Here is a 19,163-nt window from a genome sequence, read left to right as displayed (position 1 = left end):
AGTAAGAAAAAATTCCTAGACATGTATACAAAGGCAATATGCAAAAAAGGATCTGCTGAAAAATATGTTCAGTGTTGAACTCATTTATTAGGCATAGACAACATCTAGTTAAAAAAAAATCATGATCATAACCTTGGACTTATTATGCTTTTTCTCCTAAATTGGAATCTATTTATTATAACTGAAAGAAGCTGATTTTTACTTCTATAAAATTTGTAAGCTAAATATACTATCAATAATAACAATAAAACATAAACATTAATACCCTACAGATGTGTCTGGACTATACTCCCCCAAATTTTCTTTGGAACTTTAATTCTAAAATGTCTTAAAATCATCAGGATAGGGCTAGAAGAAAGCAATACTTACTTGAAGAAAGCAATAAGTAGATTGACCATAATAATGTATTGTACAAAAAGGTACACTGCTTGAAGAAACGGGGTGAGGAATGAACCTGGAGGACAGTTTTTATCTAATTCACAAGCTGAAAAAATAGAAAAGAAACTCTGTAAATCTGGCTTGTGAATACTGATATAATGATACATCCATTCATGAATTAAGTGCTCCAGCCAGTTTAAACCAAATAATGAAGCTTAATCAATTTGATGGTAGTGAATTAGCCATAAATGAACTACTTCCAACCATTTTCTGTATAATTATTTCTTTTATTTTTCATAGTGAAAGACAAATTATGTATTTACAGAATTTAATGACACTTGGCAAGAGAACAGAGTTCTTAGAAAAACACATATAATCTCACAATGTCTATTCTATATTACGAAAGTTTTAAAGTCAGAGAAGTGGGTGAAAGCATCTGAAAATTATTGAACTACGACCTCATTAGATATTATAGTATAATAATATTTAAGGTATAGTGCAATCTAACATATCTAATCATCTACCTAATCATCTACCTAATCATCTAGTCATTTAGCTTTCTTTGTTCCCCTTATTTTAAGTGTCTGACACAGAATCTAGCTGGGAAATTCAATCATCAAAGTCAGAAAGGATGGGGAAAAGGAGGGGGGTATTTTTTTTATTGTTTATCCGGATATTAGAGCTTTTCATTGCAGTGAAATTGGAGAACAATGAAATTATGCTTCATTTGTATCACAGGTTATAGAGCACAATTAAGACAAACATTTTCCACTGTTCATTATTTGTTGTTGTTAGATGTGAAGTCATGTCCGACCCATCGCGACCCCATGGACAATGTTCCTCCAGGACTTCCTGTCCTCTACCATCCTCTGGAGTCCATTTAAGCTCACACCAACTGCTTCAATGACTCCATCCAGCCACCTCATTCTCTGTCGTCCCTTTCTTCTTTTGTTCTCAATTTTTCCCAGCATTAGGCTCTTCTCCAGTGAGTCCTTCCTTCTCATTAGGTGGCCAAAGTATTTGAGTTTCATCTTCAGCATCTGGCCTAAGAGCAGTCAGGCTTGATCTCCTCTAGGACTGACCAGTTTTATCGCCTTGCAGTCCAAGGAACTCGCAGGAGTCTTCTCCAGCACCATAGTTCAAAGCCTTCAATTCTTTGGCGCTCTGTTTATTATTACTAGCCACATAATAAGTGGCTGTGTTAATAAGTAAGCTATGCCTTTATTTATTTGTTTTATTTTTCCAATTTGTATTTTACAAAAAATGACTCTGGGCAGCATACAGGAAAACCTACTATTAAAGCATACTGACTATAAATCCATTAAAAAACAATTAAAATAATAAATGTAAATAGAAGATTTACATGAATGTGATTTCAATTGCATGAAATTTAAATGCAACATTTCAACAACAGCAGACATACCATCAATTTCTCCTGCATACACCTCACCAAATATCATCCAATATGGCTGAAATACAATATCTCGTGCAAGAGTCCATGATGGCTGCTCATTTGGAGAAAGTATTGCTTTTCGTGCAACACCAAAGCTTAATAGTACTATGGCCATCATAATTACAATATAGAACATGTTTGCTGTCTGTAATGAAAAACAAAACAGGGTATCGTAGTAGTAAGAATTTTAAAACGAAGACAGTCTCTGTTGTTGCTTTTAATAAATCTAATTGTGCAATCTATTAAGAAATAATATAAAAGCATCTTAAAAGATACAAGGTTGCCAATTATTCAAAAACCATGAATAATAATAATAGCATATTTATTATCTAACTATTTCCAATCAAATTAATGAGCTTTTCATAAGTCCTTCTCCCAATGTATTTGAACATTAAAACCAGTCATTCAAATGACCCAATATAAATCAGGAATTCTTTGTTTAGCATATTATTCAAACTGGAGATCCTGGTCTGTTATTCTCAATGAATCCAAGATTTAACTCAAGAATAAATTGTAGATTAATTGTAAATTATGATTTACAATGGAAGAGAAGGAAAAGAGAGACAGGGTAAAAGAGATTACCAAGATACTTGTGTTAATAATAAAGCTGAATAAATTCCTCATTATATTAAAAGGAGGTTCCAAGTGGGAGCAACATTCACTAACACATATCTTGAATACAGTAAGTCAAGTGTCCTTCATCATCACATTTTATTATTCCATGTGTATTTCTGATCCAATATTGCAGTTCTACTGATTGTATGACCACAACTTTTTATTTATTTGTCTTTTATCTCACCTTTATTATTGTTTATAAATAACTCAAGGTGGCAAACATACTAAATACTCCTTCTGCCTCCTATTTTCAACAACCCTGTGAGGTGAGTTGGGCTGAGAAAGAGTGTCAGGCCCAAAGTCACCCAGCTGGTTTTCCATGCCTAAAGCAGGACTAGAACTCATGGTTTCATGGTTCTGAGGCACCTTGGGGAACTATTAAAGCCAAGCCTAGTTAAGAAAAGGTTATAATTATTCATAATAGCACCCAACAGTACTTACCATTTTGCCTATCATTGTCAGATAGGGGCCAGCATGCTGATTCACGGCAAAAAAATCAAGAAGTCGAGCATACCAGAATATTATATCCAAACAATAAATTAATCTTCCTATTGTTTGAAGTGGAGGATTAGCCCAGCGCAAACCAAATCCGGTCATGAACAGGATGATAGCAATAAAGTCTGTAAAATTCCAGTATTCATAAATCCATACTTTCACCTTTTGGATGAACTTGCTTGGCTCTGAAATAAAAATCTAAAGGCAGAATGATTTGTTATAACATTACTATATAAACAAAAATATGTACCTCAAGTGAGTGACACAAGACAAAGGAAAAATGATACTCCATTTGACTTCTGAATCATTACAATGCAAATGCCCAACAACTTTACTATACTTACACATTAAATTAATTTTTCCCAGAAATGAAATAATTATTGTCAACATCATTTGTTATATTTATTTTCTCATCCATAAAACACAAATTACGATGCTTTAATGACTATGAATTATCAGCTTGAAATAGATATATTTTTACATTTTATGTAAGCTAAATTGTAATGATAATTTAGAAAGAAGCCAATTTTAAATTTTAAAAGATCTTTGTTTATATTCAACGTTAATATTTTGCCAAATATGGGTTATTTCTGATAACAAGAAAATTTATCCTGATTCAGATTTGCTTCGGATCAGGGAATGATGCCTTCTTAGAGAGTTACAATATGCCCAAATGGCACATATTGACTATATTTTCAACTTGATTCATTCTATTTTTTTGCTGCCTTGATTTTCTATTGCAAATACTTGAATAATAAGTGGAGGTCTAATTACTTTGTGTCTTCTTTATTATTCAAAGAGTAGGGAAAAGGTCACATTTATCTTATTCATGGATTTTTCTCAGGTTTTATGCATTTTGTCTATGATCTTTCTTTGGAATTCTTGAAGTATGAAATTTTCTTTATAGTAGATGCGATCCTGCATCATTCATGCTTTATTTTTCCCAGTTAATTTTTTAATCAGATCTTCCTCCATAGCTTCTAGGAGGGTTTATCAGTTATCTATAATGTAATTGCACCAGAGCAATGAATACCCTTTGGAATAATCTTTATGTATAAAATGGTGACACTCAAATATTTTGACAAGTTCACTTGGACATAGCTCATGTTTCTCCCTGGGGTTTACCTCTAAATAATAACATCTTCATATTGAAGATTTATATTGAAGCTAAAACATCCCAATACAACTGGGGGGTGGCTCACATCAGGATTACTGATCAATCACATATCAAGATCACAAAATTAGCATTAGCTCCTTGTGTTGTTGTTTTTTTTAAATTTGATTTATATGCCACCCTTCTCCGGAGACTCAGGGCGGCTTACAATGCGCTAAGCAATAGCCTTCATCCTTTTGTATATTTATACAAAGTCAGCTTATTGCCCCCCCAACTGGGTCCTCAATTTACCTACCTTAGAAAGGATGGAAGGCTGAGTCAACCTTGAGCCTGGTGAAATTCGAACCTGCAGTAATTGCAGGCAGCTGGTCTTAATAACAGGGTGCTTTAGACCACTGTACTACCAAGGTTCATGATGAGAATAAAATATCTACACACAGAAACCTTATGTCCAAATGAAGATCCATGAATACAGTAAGTTGTAAATTTAAAATTTAAGTTATGGGCTTTAATAGCCCATATCTTAGACTTTCAATTTACAACTTACCTGTGAAAGTATTCATGGTCTGGGGTTCAGAAGTGCATTAATGAAGGTTGCAGATAAAAGAGACTATTAAGTTCCTTGGTCTGGAAAACTTTCCTTTTGCATGAAGATTATGCAACAACAACAACAACAACAAAAAGTTAATTAAATTGTGTTCTTATTGCTTTAAATGTTTTTAGTAAATAGTAAGTAGTCTATGATTCCTAAAAGTCATTATCATACCTGATCAAGTCTAATTGTCTTGATGGTTAATTGATATTTGGGAGATTCATTTTTGCAGCTTGGGAAAAATGAGTAGGGTTGCTAACTGGCAAGATGGCAGAAAGGAATCACTCACTGAAACATTGGAACGATGGTTGGGGGCCTTTGGCAGAAGGAACAATGGAAATTACTCAAATTACTCAATCAACCACTGTTCAAAAACCCTGAATCTCAGATTTTTGTCAGTTCTTCCAACTGAAATGTATTTCTATTTCTATGTCTATTTGTTCTCTGTTTCATTAGAGCAACCAAAGGGCTGCAATAGTTATACCTGTGTTTAAAATATAGCTAGCCCTCTGGCAAAATGAAATATTAATAAACAGCATATAAAATCAAGGAAGCGGAAGGAAAATTAAAAGAGTTTTGGTCAAATGAAGAATGAATCAATAAATTAGCTTTATTCTGATACCAAACGGGGGTGGGGTAAAAAAACAAATTGTTGCCATTTTTAAAAGGCATGCCAATCCTGAAAGGAGAAATTTTTGACATTACAAGAAGAAAAATTTAGTGGGGGAGCAGGGGGTTTCTGGAACAATAAGAATACCCTTCAGGGCTTTTTCAGCAAGGCAAATTATGAACTGGAAACTTTGGAAGGTCATTAAAAAGATTTCTTAACACGAACTAATTATACACTGCTATGATCGTGCTGATAAGCTCCGAAGTGAAGGGGTGATGTTAAAACAGAGAAACATATAAATGGCTCTAGGTGTACGAGTCCCATTGAGCTGAAGGATACTATTAGAAAAGATGCTAATATTTAAAGAAATGTTGGTCAGGAGTTAACAATTACTTGAAACAAGAGGCAAAAGTCTCCACGCTGCATAGAGCAAACACTTGTGAGGTTAATTACTCATATGTACCACACAACGTTCTGCAATATTGTATTTTGTAAACCAAGAACCAGTGCACAATGCTGTTTTATAAAGGAATAGTTTCACAATTACTTGCTCCATCAAAGCCGGATCTCTAGTATACACATAGACAACATTTAGTTAATTTGTACACTTAAGACTGAATTTTTTTAGAGGAGGGATGCAGAGCATTTCTTGGGCAAAACTTGGTCTTTAAATAGTATGGTAAAGATTGCACTCTGAAAAGAAAGAGGCAAAAGGAGCCAAAAAAAAAAAGTATGTTTGATTTCTATTTAATGTATATATTTACCTATTGCATTTTAAACTATAATTAGGTAACAATGTTTGGTTCCTGGATCAAATGCATCAGCAAAAAGCTGAAAAGCCTAAATGGTCCCTGCCAACCCCAGTTCTGTGAAATTGGGGGAAAGGGGAATACTGCAAAACAAAAATGCTGCCCACAATTGTAAACTCCTGCTTTCAGATGTATTTGGTTCTTCCATCCACCCACCCCAAAAAAATAGATTGTTGAAAGGCTGCATTCCCGATGCGCATTTTTTTACTCCTGTTCAGTTTCGTTTTTGCAAATTATGTAATATTAATATTTTCAAGAAAAAAAGTAAATGGATCAAAAATCCCTGCATATTTATTTTGCCGTTCATATATAGGTAGTCCTTGACTTACAACAGTTTTTGTTTAGTGACCGTTCAAAGCACATCAGCATGAAAAAAGTGACTTATGACCATTTTTCAGTTATGACCGTTGCGTCATCCGTATGTGATGTGATCAAAATTCAGACTCTTGGCAACTGACTCATATTTACTACCTTCACAACTGCAGTGATTCACTTAACAACTGTGGCAAGAAAGGCCATAAAATGAGGCAAAACCCACTTAAACTCTGTCTTGCTCAACAACAGAAATTTTGGGCACAATTATGGCTGTAAGTCAAGGACTACCTGTAATTTTACATATACCTAGATGTATTTGTATATATAAGGATTAACTACAGCAGTAATGCTAACATTAAATAAAGAACATACCTCTCTGACTTTCTCAATGGAGGTAGTAAAAATGTAGGTGATCACAAGCCATTCCTGAGCAGTGGGAGTTGGTTTCATCTTCACCAGGATTGTATAAGTAAACAGCATGAGAAAGACTAAATAGGCCATCTAGCAAATATACAGTAGACATTTTATGACTGACAGCTGTGACAAAATTGAGCAACTTACATCATCACAAACCATTGTTATTCCATCATTCCTTCACTTGCCTGAACAGGATATTGCGAACAGTAAACCCATAGAACCAATGCTGATATTTTGAGAGATCGAATTAGAAATATAATATCAGTCAACAGTCAAATACTCGCAGATTTATATTTAGTAATCTCATTGTCTTATCAATGCAATATTCTTAGGACAATAGAGTCCATATAATTACTTCAAATAAATTCATTCTGCAATATACTTGGCTATTAGAAAATCTAAATAAATAAGTAAAATAAAACTCAACCAGTTAAATTACTTAAAATGCCAACATTCTTATTCTCTCTCATGAATAGGTCTGTTTCAGTAGCATCCAGAGGGATTGAGTTATCGATACGCATTTTGGTAAAACGTTCAGTGTAACGTCAATAACTGACCGTGTGGAACCAGAACTTGACAATAGGGGCATTGTAGAATTCATACATTTTCCTTGTTCCAAGAAGGCTTTGTTGTTCATTGTTGTTGGGGTAAGGCGGTTTTTCAGCTTGCTTCTCAACCTCTTTCTCAAAATCATAATTATTCTTTTAAAAAATATGAAATGTTTAAATTAGTTGCCATCCAACTACATAAATGAATTCCAGTATATGTAAATAAGCAAGTATTCTGAATGAATCAATCCACTATAAGTATTTTGGAATTGGTGGGATGCAGACAACAGTATGTTGGCTTGTCAAGTAGTCTCTATAGATCCAGCTTGTGTAGACTGGCATGAATAGGCTTTGTTTGGGACTTCTGGAGAAGAAAGGGCAAAGTAAAGACAGCTCTGCTAAGAATGGAGCCTCTGACTGCAGTTAAACCAGTTAAACCAGGGGTCAGCAACCTGTGGCTCTGGAGCCGCATGTGGCTCTTTCACTCTTTCATGCGTCACAACCATCAATGTGTGTCAACCACCGGCATACGATTTATTGAACTTTTCAACCCCCGGTAGGCCAGCCATGGATAAATCCAAGAAAAGAAAAGTTTCTGAAGAAAACAGAACATTTAATTCAACTACATATGCTAGTTTGGTGGCCGCTCAAGAAATAGTCAGGCTCGGGAAGGGTTTTATGGCTCCCGGTGTTTTCTTTTCTGTGGGAAACTGATCCAAATGGCTCTCTGAGTGTTTAAGGTTGCAGACTCCTGGGTTAAACGAAGACCCAATAAGTAGACTGGCTCTTTATAATTCCTGTCTAGACAAATCCACATTAGGAATGTGATCGCTTTTTGCGACCTTTTGACAAGCAATGTTAATGGGGAAGCCACTTAACACGCATGCTACTAATTTAACAGTGATTCATTTGTGGTATAAAGGTCTTAAATTAGGCAAAATTCACTTAACAACTTTCTTGCTTAGCAACAGAAATTTTGGGCTCAGTTGTGGTCATTATTCGAGGACCATCTGTATCATGCTATCTGCCTTGTATTTATTTATCACATCTGTGGCACACATAGTTATTCAAATATGGCAATTAGAAAATGTGAAGCACGAGACTGACACTTTTGCTGAGATTGTTCTTAGTCCAAAATCTCCCATTCAAGAGGAAAGTCACATGTGAACAATTCATAGTCTAGCTAGAAATTAACATAATGATTTCAAATGGCCCCAAACTCTCAAAAGAGCAAAATTCAGATCCTGCTCTAAGAAAATAAGATTTTTTTTAAGATCTCATAGTCTGAAGACTGTATGTTATACAATATATAATATGAAAGACCAATCCGCAGTATATTATTAAGTGGGCATGAACGATTGAAAGAGAGAAAACAGGATAAGAGATGAGAAAATACTAGAGGAGAGTGGTAGAGCCCAGTCAAATGATATAGTAAAGATACACAAAATCAGAGGGGTCCTTTTCTTGCAGAAATTTCATTAGCCAAACTAGATAATATCATGAGTGCTAGCAAATCTGATAATGCTACCTAGTCTGGATAATGAAATGTAATAAAGGAGCCAAGGTGGCGCAGTGGTTAGAGTGCTGTACTGCAGCTACTTCAGCTGACTGCTAGTTCAGCAGATCAGCAGATCAAATCTCACCAGCTCAAGGTTGACTCAGCCTTCCATTCTTCCGAGGTGGGTAAAATGAGGACCCAGATTGTTGGGGGCAATATGCTATTTAGTATACTGTCGATTGTTGTAAGCCGCCCAGAGTCCTCGGAGAGTGGGTGGCATAGAAATATGATTAATAAAAAATAATAATAATAATGAAACGTCTGCAGGAAAACAAGCAAGCTCAGAGAGCAACAAGGACCCCTCATATCAGCCCTGAGCTACAAATATTCTCTTCATTAATGCATAAATCTGCCCCTAAAACTTTCTAAGCTTTAGATTTCTCTTGTGACACAATATTTAGACCAGAACAATTCCTAACAAAAAAAATCTGCTTTTACTCCATTCAATAAAACCCAACCGTGGTTGGGTTACATACTCACCAATGATAAGTTATCTTTTCCACTGGTGGTGTTTGGATCACCATGGTACCACGTGAATTGGTGGGGCTCCTGCGACTGAGGCACATGGGACATTTCAGCCTTGCTTTTAAAGTCCAGCATCAAGATGGTGGGAGGTAGAAGAATACTTAGAATCACCTAAAAGACCATCAAATTTTTATTATGAATGGGGTTTTTTTATTCTTTAGTATTAGACAGCAATTGGACAATAACTACACAGCAGCTTTTAAAAAGCAAATCCCACCCTGACACCTTAATCTTGGCATCTAAAACTTGCCAAAGATTAACTTGGCTAGTCTAATCCAATATTTTGCACTGAAGCAAATAAGTCTGATAACAGCTCAGCTGAATTCACCTGATTGCAAAAATAGCATTTAAAATATCAATAACAGGGATCCATCATTCTGGATTATAGTCATGGTTGGAGGGAAATTTTCTACCTGGATTGGAGGAAAAGCTTTGTTTATATGACAGGTTTTTTCTTATGGACACACTTTCTCCATTGCAGTGCCCATCATGCTGTACTTCCATAAACTAAACTGTTTTATCTCAGTGCCCTTTGGTTCCAACCAACTGATTTATGGGTGCCTGTCTTGGGCTTTATTTGCTTTATTTATTTAGCAGATTTTTATACCAACCATCAGACTTGCATGTCTCTTTTATGGTCATTTATAAAGAAAACAATAAAATGATATTAAAACTACAGGTAAAAACAATTCAAAAACCACATTAAAATATATAATTTATTATGTTTTATATATAAATATATTATATATATTTAACTGTGTTTGTGTGTACACAAATATGGTTTATCTTTAGTTATTTATTTATTTGATTTCTATAGCCATCCATCTCAGCAAGTGACTGATAGGCATACATCACAAAACATAAAAACAATTAAACTATTACAATAATGCAAAATACAGAAAGACATAAAACCAAGCTTTCATGGCCTTACAAAAGGCCAACAGGGTTGAGGTCATCCTGATATCTGAAGGGAGGCTATTCCAGAAAGTAGGGGCTGTGACATAGAAGGTACATTTTCTAGCTGAGGGAGCTACAACCTGAACTGAACTGGTAGAAACAATTGTGAGAAGACTTCCCTTAGGAATCCCAGCTCCAAGCCATGAAGGGCTTTATAGGTGATAACTAGCACAGGGATGAAATCCAGCAGGTTCTGACAGGTTCTGGAGAACAGGTAGCGGAAATTTTGAGCAGTTTGGAGAACCGGCAAATACCACCTCTGGCTAGCCCCAGAGTGGGGAGGGAATGGAGATTTTGCAATATCCTTGCCCCAGGAGTGGAGAGAGAATGGGGATTTTGCAGTATCCTTCACCTGGCGTGGGGTGGGAATGGAGATTTTGCAGTATCCTTCCCTTGCCACGCCCACCAAGCCACACCCACAGAACCGGTAGTAAAAAAAATTTGGATTTCACCACTGAACTAGCACCCGGAAACACACAGGCAACCAATGCAGCTCTCAAAGCAGTAGTGTTAAATGTGTCAAATACATTCACAAAAATAGACCTGGCAAATGCACTCCATGATTGGGAAAGAAAATTGTTTTATATCTATGTCTTCTTACTACACATGAAGATAAGCAAGTGGCCATTACTGACATATATGGATTTGAAGATTAGAAAAAAATAGGTAACTGAAAAAATGAAAGTAATATTGAAAGCCAGTTTGATGTAGTGGTTAAGGCACCAGGCAAGAACCAGAAGAACATGAGTTAAAGTTCACCACAGCCATAAAATGGCTGAATGATCTTGGGCTAATCTCTCTCTCTCTCCCTCTCCCCCTCTCAACCCAGTCCACCTCACAGGGTTGTTGTTGTGGGGAAAATAGGAAGAGGAACATGTGTTGGATATGTCTGCTGCCTTGAGTTATTTGTAAAAATAAGGGCAAGATGCAAACAAATAAAACAAATAAATTAATAAAAGAAACCTTAGAAAAAGAGGTCAATTTGAATTTATACCTATACTGTTGTAAAAGAAAACTGTCACTTCTTTATATTTCTTTTTCTTTCTCCCTGCACTTTTTCCTTTTTTTATCTTATATTTTTTATTAGTGCTTTCTCTTTTTAATGAAAAAAAATCCAATAAAATGTTCTTATAAAAAACAAAGTTACTCTGAAACAATCAAATGTAGGAGTGTTATAATCTAGGTTTATTTTGGCGGCAGAGGCAAAGGGCTCCTGCGAGACTATGAAACATAAATGAGTTTTATGTTACAAGAGTACAGAGTCCACTCCTTCCCCACCATAATCCAAGGAGGAAATGCTTTCAAAGAGATAACCAACAATTCAGGGTTTGAGAAACAGGAAAGAGTGCCTTATAAGTTACCATTGAGTTCTCATTTGTTTGTTGTGTCAGAGAAATTATGTGCAGTTTTTCTCCTGCATTTTTGTCACTTCATCAGACATTGACATTTAAGATTCTGGTGTTACCAGAATCTGAAAAAGTATGTATAGATGTAGGCAATTATGGTCCCTTTTACGATTTGTGAACTTCAACTCCCAGAACTTCTGATCCAGTATTCCCAGAATTCCAGAGTCAGAATTCAAGAATTCAAGAATTATGAGGGTCATAAAGAGGCCATAGTTTTCCACCCGTGGAATAGATGTATGTATAGATGGTTCAGGCAGTTCCTCTGGATACACCCATACATTTCACCTACTGTTTCTCACCTGCTGTCCAGAACTCACAGTTACATACTGTAGTCCTCCAATCCAGTAACTGATGAACCATGTACTATTTAGGTCAGGGGTGGGTTCTACTTACCTTTACTACCGGTTTGCAACGGGATTGCACGCACATGCGAGCGAAGCAAGCATACGCGCCTTGCTTCTGCGCATGCGGGGCAGTGGGCGGGGCCTCCCACCGGTTTTACTACCGGTTCTTGCGAACCGGTCCGAACTGGGGGCAATCCACCACTGATTCAGGTATTACAATATCATGCAATATTGGATTTTTGGTTGTTCTGGAATCCAACTTTACTGCATTACTTACATGATCAAAATTATGAAACTGACAAAAACTTTCCTTATCCTGCATTGGTACAAACATATCCTGGAAACATTTTTTAAAAAAAATCTTCTCTTTCCAAATGATGTTGCTTTCATTTCATCCATGAATGAAACAGGTCATCTACAACTGTAGTGGTGTTAAAAAATTAATTTTCCTCATATTCTAAAACTGACCAAGATGTATGAAAATGATTAAGCTTTAGCAGCTATTACGTTGGAAGGAGGTTAGGGGATTATAGTGATTGACCAAAAAGAGGGTCAAACAGAATAGAAATTGTAATGGGGGCAGTTAATTTCTCAATAACATCTTTGAAAAAATCAGGACAAGTGAATAATATTATGAGATTACCTCAGCAATGAGGGCTTTCTCTCTTGAAACTAAAACCACTGAACTAAAATGAAGGAAGCCTTCATATAATTCCAGTCTAAGCACCTCCAACTGTGTAGTCCAAAGCTGGAGAAATGCCTTTAGTTTAGACAAAGAACAAATTGTTTACCTTAAACCAGGAATTCTTTCTCATTTTCAGGCGCCCCATCCACATATCAGTCAACAGCATCTGGGTGCATGTGTGAGACACAAAAGGTCTCAAACCCACTGACACAGCCAGTTTCAGACACGTTGAATTACTCCAGTTCTTCAACTCATATGTCAACAGCTTCATGGCCATCTGCTCATTTTGTTTGAATGCATTATCTAACACATCTAGAGCAAGCTGCCCAAACTCACTATAACAGCAAAATAAAATAGGGCAAGGGGAGGAGAGTTGTGACTGTTAGAATAGAATTAATCATAGTAGCCAAGGCATCTTTGCATACATCTCTGTATCATATGTGCAACATAACTCTAAACATTTTCTTGAATGAGAATTATGCCAAGTGATATTAAGAGAACAGTCATATACACCACTATGTTTTTCTACAGTTTTAAATTAAATTATTTTTTTCAGAAAATCCAAGCATCCTTCTATAATTTATTCTGAAAAATCACATGATCAGATTATTATTTTTTTTACTTTTTACTAGTATCAAATACATGTATGAAAACTACAGGGGGACTAGTTAAGGGAGGGCCATGGTGTTTCAGGATTTGAAATTTTGTTTTTAAAATAGATTTTGTGTTTTCTGTTTCAAAATGGCAAGAAAACAGCTTGGTGATCTTTATTTTATTTATTTTTTATTTTATTTCAAATTTATATACCGCACCTTCTCTCGAAAGACTCAGGGCGGTGTACAGCCAGATAAAAACATACAATACAAACATTAAAAAACAATTAAAAGGATATATATTAATTTGGCCCCAGTTTAAGATAACAAACCAATTAAAAATTAAAAATATGTTTAAAAATATGTTAAGCCAGCCCGGCTTGCTGAAAAAAGAAAGTTTTAAGGGCACGGCGGAAGGCACCGGGGTCTTGGATTTTCCTTATCTCTGGGGGCAGCTGATTCCAGAGGGTAGGTGTCCCCACAGAGAAGGCCCTCCCCCTGGGGGTCACCAGCCTACATTGTTTGGCTGATGGCACCCCGAGGAGGCCCTCTCTGTGGGAGCGCACAGGTCGGTGGGAGGTCATCGGTAGCAGCAGGCAGTCTCGAAGATAACTAGGTCCTATGCCATGGAGCGCTTTAAAGGTGGTAACCAACACCTTGAAGCGCACCCAGAAGACCACTGGGAGCCAGTGCAGCTCACGCAGGAGCGGTGTTATATGGGAGCGCCAGGCAGCTCCCGTGATTACCCGCGCGGCCGCATTCTGGACCAGTTGGAGCTTCCGGGTACTCCTCAAGGGGAGCCCCATGTAGAGAGTGTTGCAGTAGTCCAGGCACGAGGTGATGAGAGCGTGAGTGACTGTGCACAGGGAATCCCGATCAAGAAAGGGCCGCAACTGGCAAATCAGGCGAACCTGACAAAAGGTCCCCCTGGCTACAGCCGTCAGATGTTCCTCCAAGGACAGTTGCATATCCAGGAGGACTCCCAGATTGCGTGCCCTCTCCGCGGGGGCCAAAGACTCGCCCCCGATAGTCAGTGATGGAGTCAACTGACTATATCGGGATGCCAGGAACCACAGCCACTCAGTCTTGGAAGGGTTGAGTTTGAGCCTGTTCCTCCCCATCCAGATCCACACAGCCTCCAGGCACTGGGACATCACTTCAAGGGCATTGTTTGGGTGGCCTGGGGTGGAGATGTACATCTTGGTCAAAGGGGGGAAATTAAAAAGGGCTCAAGGCTTTTATATATTCCTCAGATGCCTATTCCTGATTTATGGTAAAACTCCCATCAGCTTTAATAGATTCCAGCTTTATTTTTTAAACCTATTTTACTACAATCATACACATAATTACTCAGCTATTAATCCCATTATGTCTAACAAGATTTAGTCTTTTATACTTCCTATCATACTCTATTAATCAGATAAAGTGAAGATGAATCACAGATAGGAACAGAAAGAAGAGATAAGTTTCACGCTGATGCTATGAAATAATAACTCATTTTAGGAATAATGCCAACATTTCAATAGATTTTAACCTAGGCATCATTCAGAGACACGAAATAAAGTATTTCAAATAATGAAATTAAACAGCCTGGATAGCTCAACAGACAGAGCTCTGTAATTTAACACCATCTGCTTGCAATTACTGCAAGTTCGAATCTCGCCAGGCTCAAGGTTGACTCAGCCTTCCATCCTTTCTAAGGTAGGTAAATTGAGGACCCAGTTTGTGGGGGCAATAAGCTGACTTTGTATAAATATACAAAAGTATGAAGGCTGTTGCTGAGCACATTGTAAGCCGCCCTGAGTCTCCGGAGAAGGGCGGCATATAAATCAAATTAAAAACAAAACAAAACATATAGGACCATCAGCTCAAAAATACTTCATAAAAATATACTTCATAAATAAACCAGAATTTGTATTCATCGTTTTTTATATAACGGGATGTACTGCAGCATAATAAAAAATAAAGAATGCACATAAGACATAAGAATTCTAGACAAAAATTTGAATTATTTCAAATGTTTAGGGATCATTAAATATATTTCAAACCGGCTCTTTGCATGTGGAGCCAAAAGATTTTTCAGATGAAATTTCACCTGCCATAACATAAAACTATTAAGCAACCAAGAGAAAAGTGTCTATTTGTTCTAAGTACTGCAGATCATTATTATCTGAAGTGAAAGGAAAATCCCTACTTTGAATACTTCTTCAGTTCCTCTGCTGTATCATCCTCCATGTTGCCTTGTTTGGCTTCACGTGCCATGGCTCTATAGAGTTTGCAAGCTACCACAGCTTTGACCATTGCTTCCTTTCCATGCTGCCAGAAGAACATAGCCATCTTCTGCCTTTTCATCAAAACCGCCCAAACCAAGAGATCATTGTAGGGGTAAATAAAGCCAACCGACTCTTGGTCATCAAATACTGTGAATTCATCTTTGACCTTCTTCTTGGATTTATGGAGATTTGTTGATTTTTCCTGTACGTTAATGAGTAAAAAGTCAATATAAGTCTTTAAACTTTTAGCCTTTCGTTCCTATCTTTTTTTTTTTTCTCAGTTAAGCTTAGCTTTGTGTCTTGGAGCTACAAAGTTAGAAGAAGAAGTAGGAATATGTAATATTTAAAAGATAAAAACATTATATGGAAAATTGTAAGTTCACAAATGGAGCTGCAATATATGAAACAACTGTCAGAAAACTGTAAGCAATGATTAATATTATTTTGTGTGTGTTTGTGGTTGGCTTGTATCCAGGCAATTAAACACACATAAGGTGTATTTGAAACAAGTACTAGTACAAGTACAGATAAATACAAAGTCCACAACCCAGACCACAATTTCAACAGCTACAAATAAAAACTAGGGGAAGCTGCCAAGTCACATCAGATGGGGAGGACTAATAGCCGGCTATATTTATTCTGTTGCCTTTATGAAGAAACCTTATTCTGCTTCAGTTATGGTGCCAATGAATCCTTATATCCTTACAGATTTAACCTAAAACAGATGAAGGAAAGCAATTGGTAGATTCTCCTGGCTTTGTTTTTCTGTCACTGAATTTAAAAAACAAACAAACCCCACAATCACTCTGTTTAATGTGACGGAATGGGAGAATATATGGAAATGCTTGAATGGAAAATGGACAGGTGCTGGAACTTGTTTATGTTTCACTTTTTGTATTGGGATATGAGGATGAGCAATCAGATAGGAAACTGTCTAAGGAAACATTTATTTATCATTAGAAAACCATGACTATTCAGAAATTAAGCAATAAACTGGAGTATAATTTATAATGAGCCATAATTCCAATTCTATAGCTCTGTAATTGGAAATGCTTCTAATTCTATTGTCAGCCATGTCTAGCAGGAAAAAAAATAAGTGAAGAGCTTCTCAAAGACTTAGGCGAGCTGAGAATTATTCATTCTTTTAGAAAAACCCTACAATAACAAGAACTGTTGCAGACAGTCAAGTCTTGAGTAAAATCTATTCAGTCTATTCCTTAGCTTAAGTTGGCTCAGGAAGGTAAAGTGTTTCCCAATGATCTCTGTCTATTATCTGACTTCAGCAAATACCTGAAATCTTTCTCTACCTCTCACTGCACAGACTAAAACAAGAGAAGTATAGAAAGCCAATAGTACTTCTAGCTGTTATCTGATTCAACCTTGTCTCAATGTACTAGAGAAAAAAAAATTTAAAACCAGTATGTCTTCCTCTTTCATCTTGTCAAGTGAACAAACAGGATTTCCAGTCTAATGCCCTTTTAACAAACTGCACAAGTAAACAAGATTCATAGTACTTTGTATTTGTATGGCTGAGCAGTTCTGATAAACTGGGAATGCAAAGTATTTTCAGCAGTTCCACTTCGACTCCCAGTCTGATTAACCTGGTGAAGCGAGAGGTTCTGTGCCAGCCTGGAGACAACATCTTGATTCTAAAGATTCATTATGAAATAGAAAGAAAGAGTTTAATTAAGACTAGGTTACACAAACATTATATCCTGGTCATGACAATGCTGATTACAATGCATGCATACACACTGAGCGGTGGCTCAGCGGCTAAGACGCTGAGCTTGTCAATCGAAAGGTTGGCAGTTCAGCGGTTCGAATCCCTAGTGCCGTGTAATGGGGTGAGCTCCCATGACTTGTCCCAGCTTCTGCCAACCTAGCAGTTCTAAAGCACATAAAAAATGCAAGTAGAAAAATAGGGACCACCTTTGGTGGGAAGGTAATAGCGTTCCGTGCGCTTTTGGCATTTAGTCATGCTGGCCACATGACCACAGAGACGTCTTCAGACAGCGCTGTCTCTTTGGCTTTGAAACAGAGATAAGTACTGCCCCCTAGAGTCAGGAACAACTAGCACATATGTGCGAGGGGAACCTTTACCTTTACTTTTTTATACATGCAAAACGGTCCTTTCCCACCCACTAAGTTAAATGATGTGCTTATAAAACTATACAGAATTTAGTTTGCTTTACAAAAAGCATGTGTCATGGTTGCAAGCTAAGCAAAAAATAAGAACAGCAATTCTTCAACATTTCTTGGATATCAGGGAACTACATTGTAAACTAAACTCAATGTTTACAACTAGCTTTTGAAAATAGCCCTGTTTTATTTCTTTATTAGATTGATATCTCAGTTTTTGTACAGGAGTTCAAAGCAGCATACTTAGTGCTCCCTCCTATTTACTGCACAGCTGCAACTCTGTGGTGTAGATTGGATCAATATTTTTTTTTAAATAGTCACACATCTGAAATATTACACTGATTGTGTGCTGATCTAATCATCTGTTTATTTTCTATGTCAAATTTACACTTAAAGCAAAAGAGTAGAATTTTCTTCATTCTTCCGTCCCTCTCCACATTAGTTGAGCTTCCTTTGGTAAGCATTACAAAATCAGCATAAGGAAAGCATAAGGGAGGTAAGAAATAATGATGATCTGTGAATGAGGGTGCTCCCCATACAATGTAAGAAAATGTGGCATGGAATCATGCACTTGTTTACCTTATGTTTTCTGTAAATATTATTGTATAAAATTCTGAAATGTTTTCTTGTGTAGCTGCTCTGATAAGCTCCACCAATCAAGTACTCTATAACCAATCCAATATCAATCAACGATATTTTATAGTCCACTGGAAGAGTACTCTGTAACACAAATATTTAATGTCTTACATTACAACAAATACTTGTTTTGTAACATATTTAAGAAATTGTTTTCACAACCCAGAAAAATCTTTCAACAGCATTATTCTTCCCACCTTGTGGTGAATTCAAGACATTAGTTTTGTTAAAATTTCCTCTTGTATTCTTGATTAAACTGTAATTAATATAAAACTTTTCTAGGCTACAGATTATTCATTCATTTTTTATTTCCTGGGCCAAAATTGAAGCCAGTTAACTACAAAACACTGAAATCTAATACGGGGTCAATAAAAGCCAATGACACAATTATTTGACAAGATTTTTAAAATCGAGAAAACTGCCAAACAAATAAAACAAAGAGATAAAAGTCAAATTCATTGGCTTCAAGGTTTTGGTTACCACCTTTAAAGCGCTCCATGGCTTAGGGCCTGGTTATTTACGGGACCGCCTACTACCACCAATAGCCTCCCACCGGCCAGTACGCTCTCATAGAGAGGGACTCCTCCGGGTGCCGTCAGCCAAACAGTGTCGACTGGCGGCCCCTAGGGGGAGAGCCTTCTCTGTGGGGGCACCTACCATCTGGAATGAGCTCCCCCCGGAGATACGGAGGATCCCGGATC

The 19,163-nt window shown here is 36.8% G+C and overlaps 1 protein-coding gene across 3 annotated transcripts in view; it reads right to left on the bottom strand.

Moving 5' to 3' along the window:
* The window catches only part of TRPM6 (transient receptor potential cation channel subfamily M member 6), a 76,467-nt gene that overhangs the window by 29,048 nt on the left and 28,256 nt on the right, over positions 1-19,163 (bottom strand). For all 3 annotated transcript variants that reach the window (XR_015732239.1, XM_034410230.2, XM_034410227.3), the window contains exons 15-24: positions 18,406-18,546; positions 17,202-17,336; positions 15,609-15,889; positions 12,928-13,156; positions 9,385-9,540; positions 7,356-7,499; positions 6,754-6,882; positions 2,888-3,139; positions 1,802-1,976; positions 370-484 (exon numbers count right to left, since the gene is read on the bottom strand). Coding sequence is in view for 2 of the 3 variants with exons in the window: in XM_034410230.2 (XP_034266121.2) it covers positions 370-484; positions 1,802-1,976; positions 2,888-3,139; positions 6,754-6,882; positions 7,356-7,499; positions 9,385-9,540; positions 12,928-13,156; positions 15,609-15,889; positions 17,202-17,336; positions 18,406-18,546 (1,757 nt within the window). In the remaining variant the exon portion in view is untranslated. The remainder of the gene's footprint in view (positions 1-369; positions 485-1,801; positions 1,977-2,887; positions 3,140-6,753; positions 6,883-7,355; positions 7,500-9,384; positions 9,541-12,927; positions 13,157-15,608; positions 15,890-17,201; positions 17,337-18,405; positions 18,547-19,163) is intronic.

Source organism: Pantherophis guttatus, chromosome 2 (assembly GCF_059756535.1).
Source record: "Pantherophis guttatus breed Tessera chromosome 2, ASM5975653v1, whole genome shotgun sequence".
Classification (NCBI taxonomy): Eukaryota; Metazoa; Chordata; class Lepidosauria; order Squamata; family Colubridae; genus Pantherophis; species Pantherophis guttatus.
This window is presented reverse-complemented; position numbering and strand designations above follow the sequence as displayed.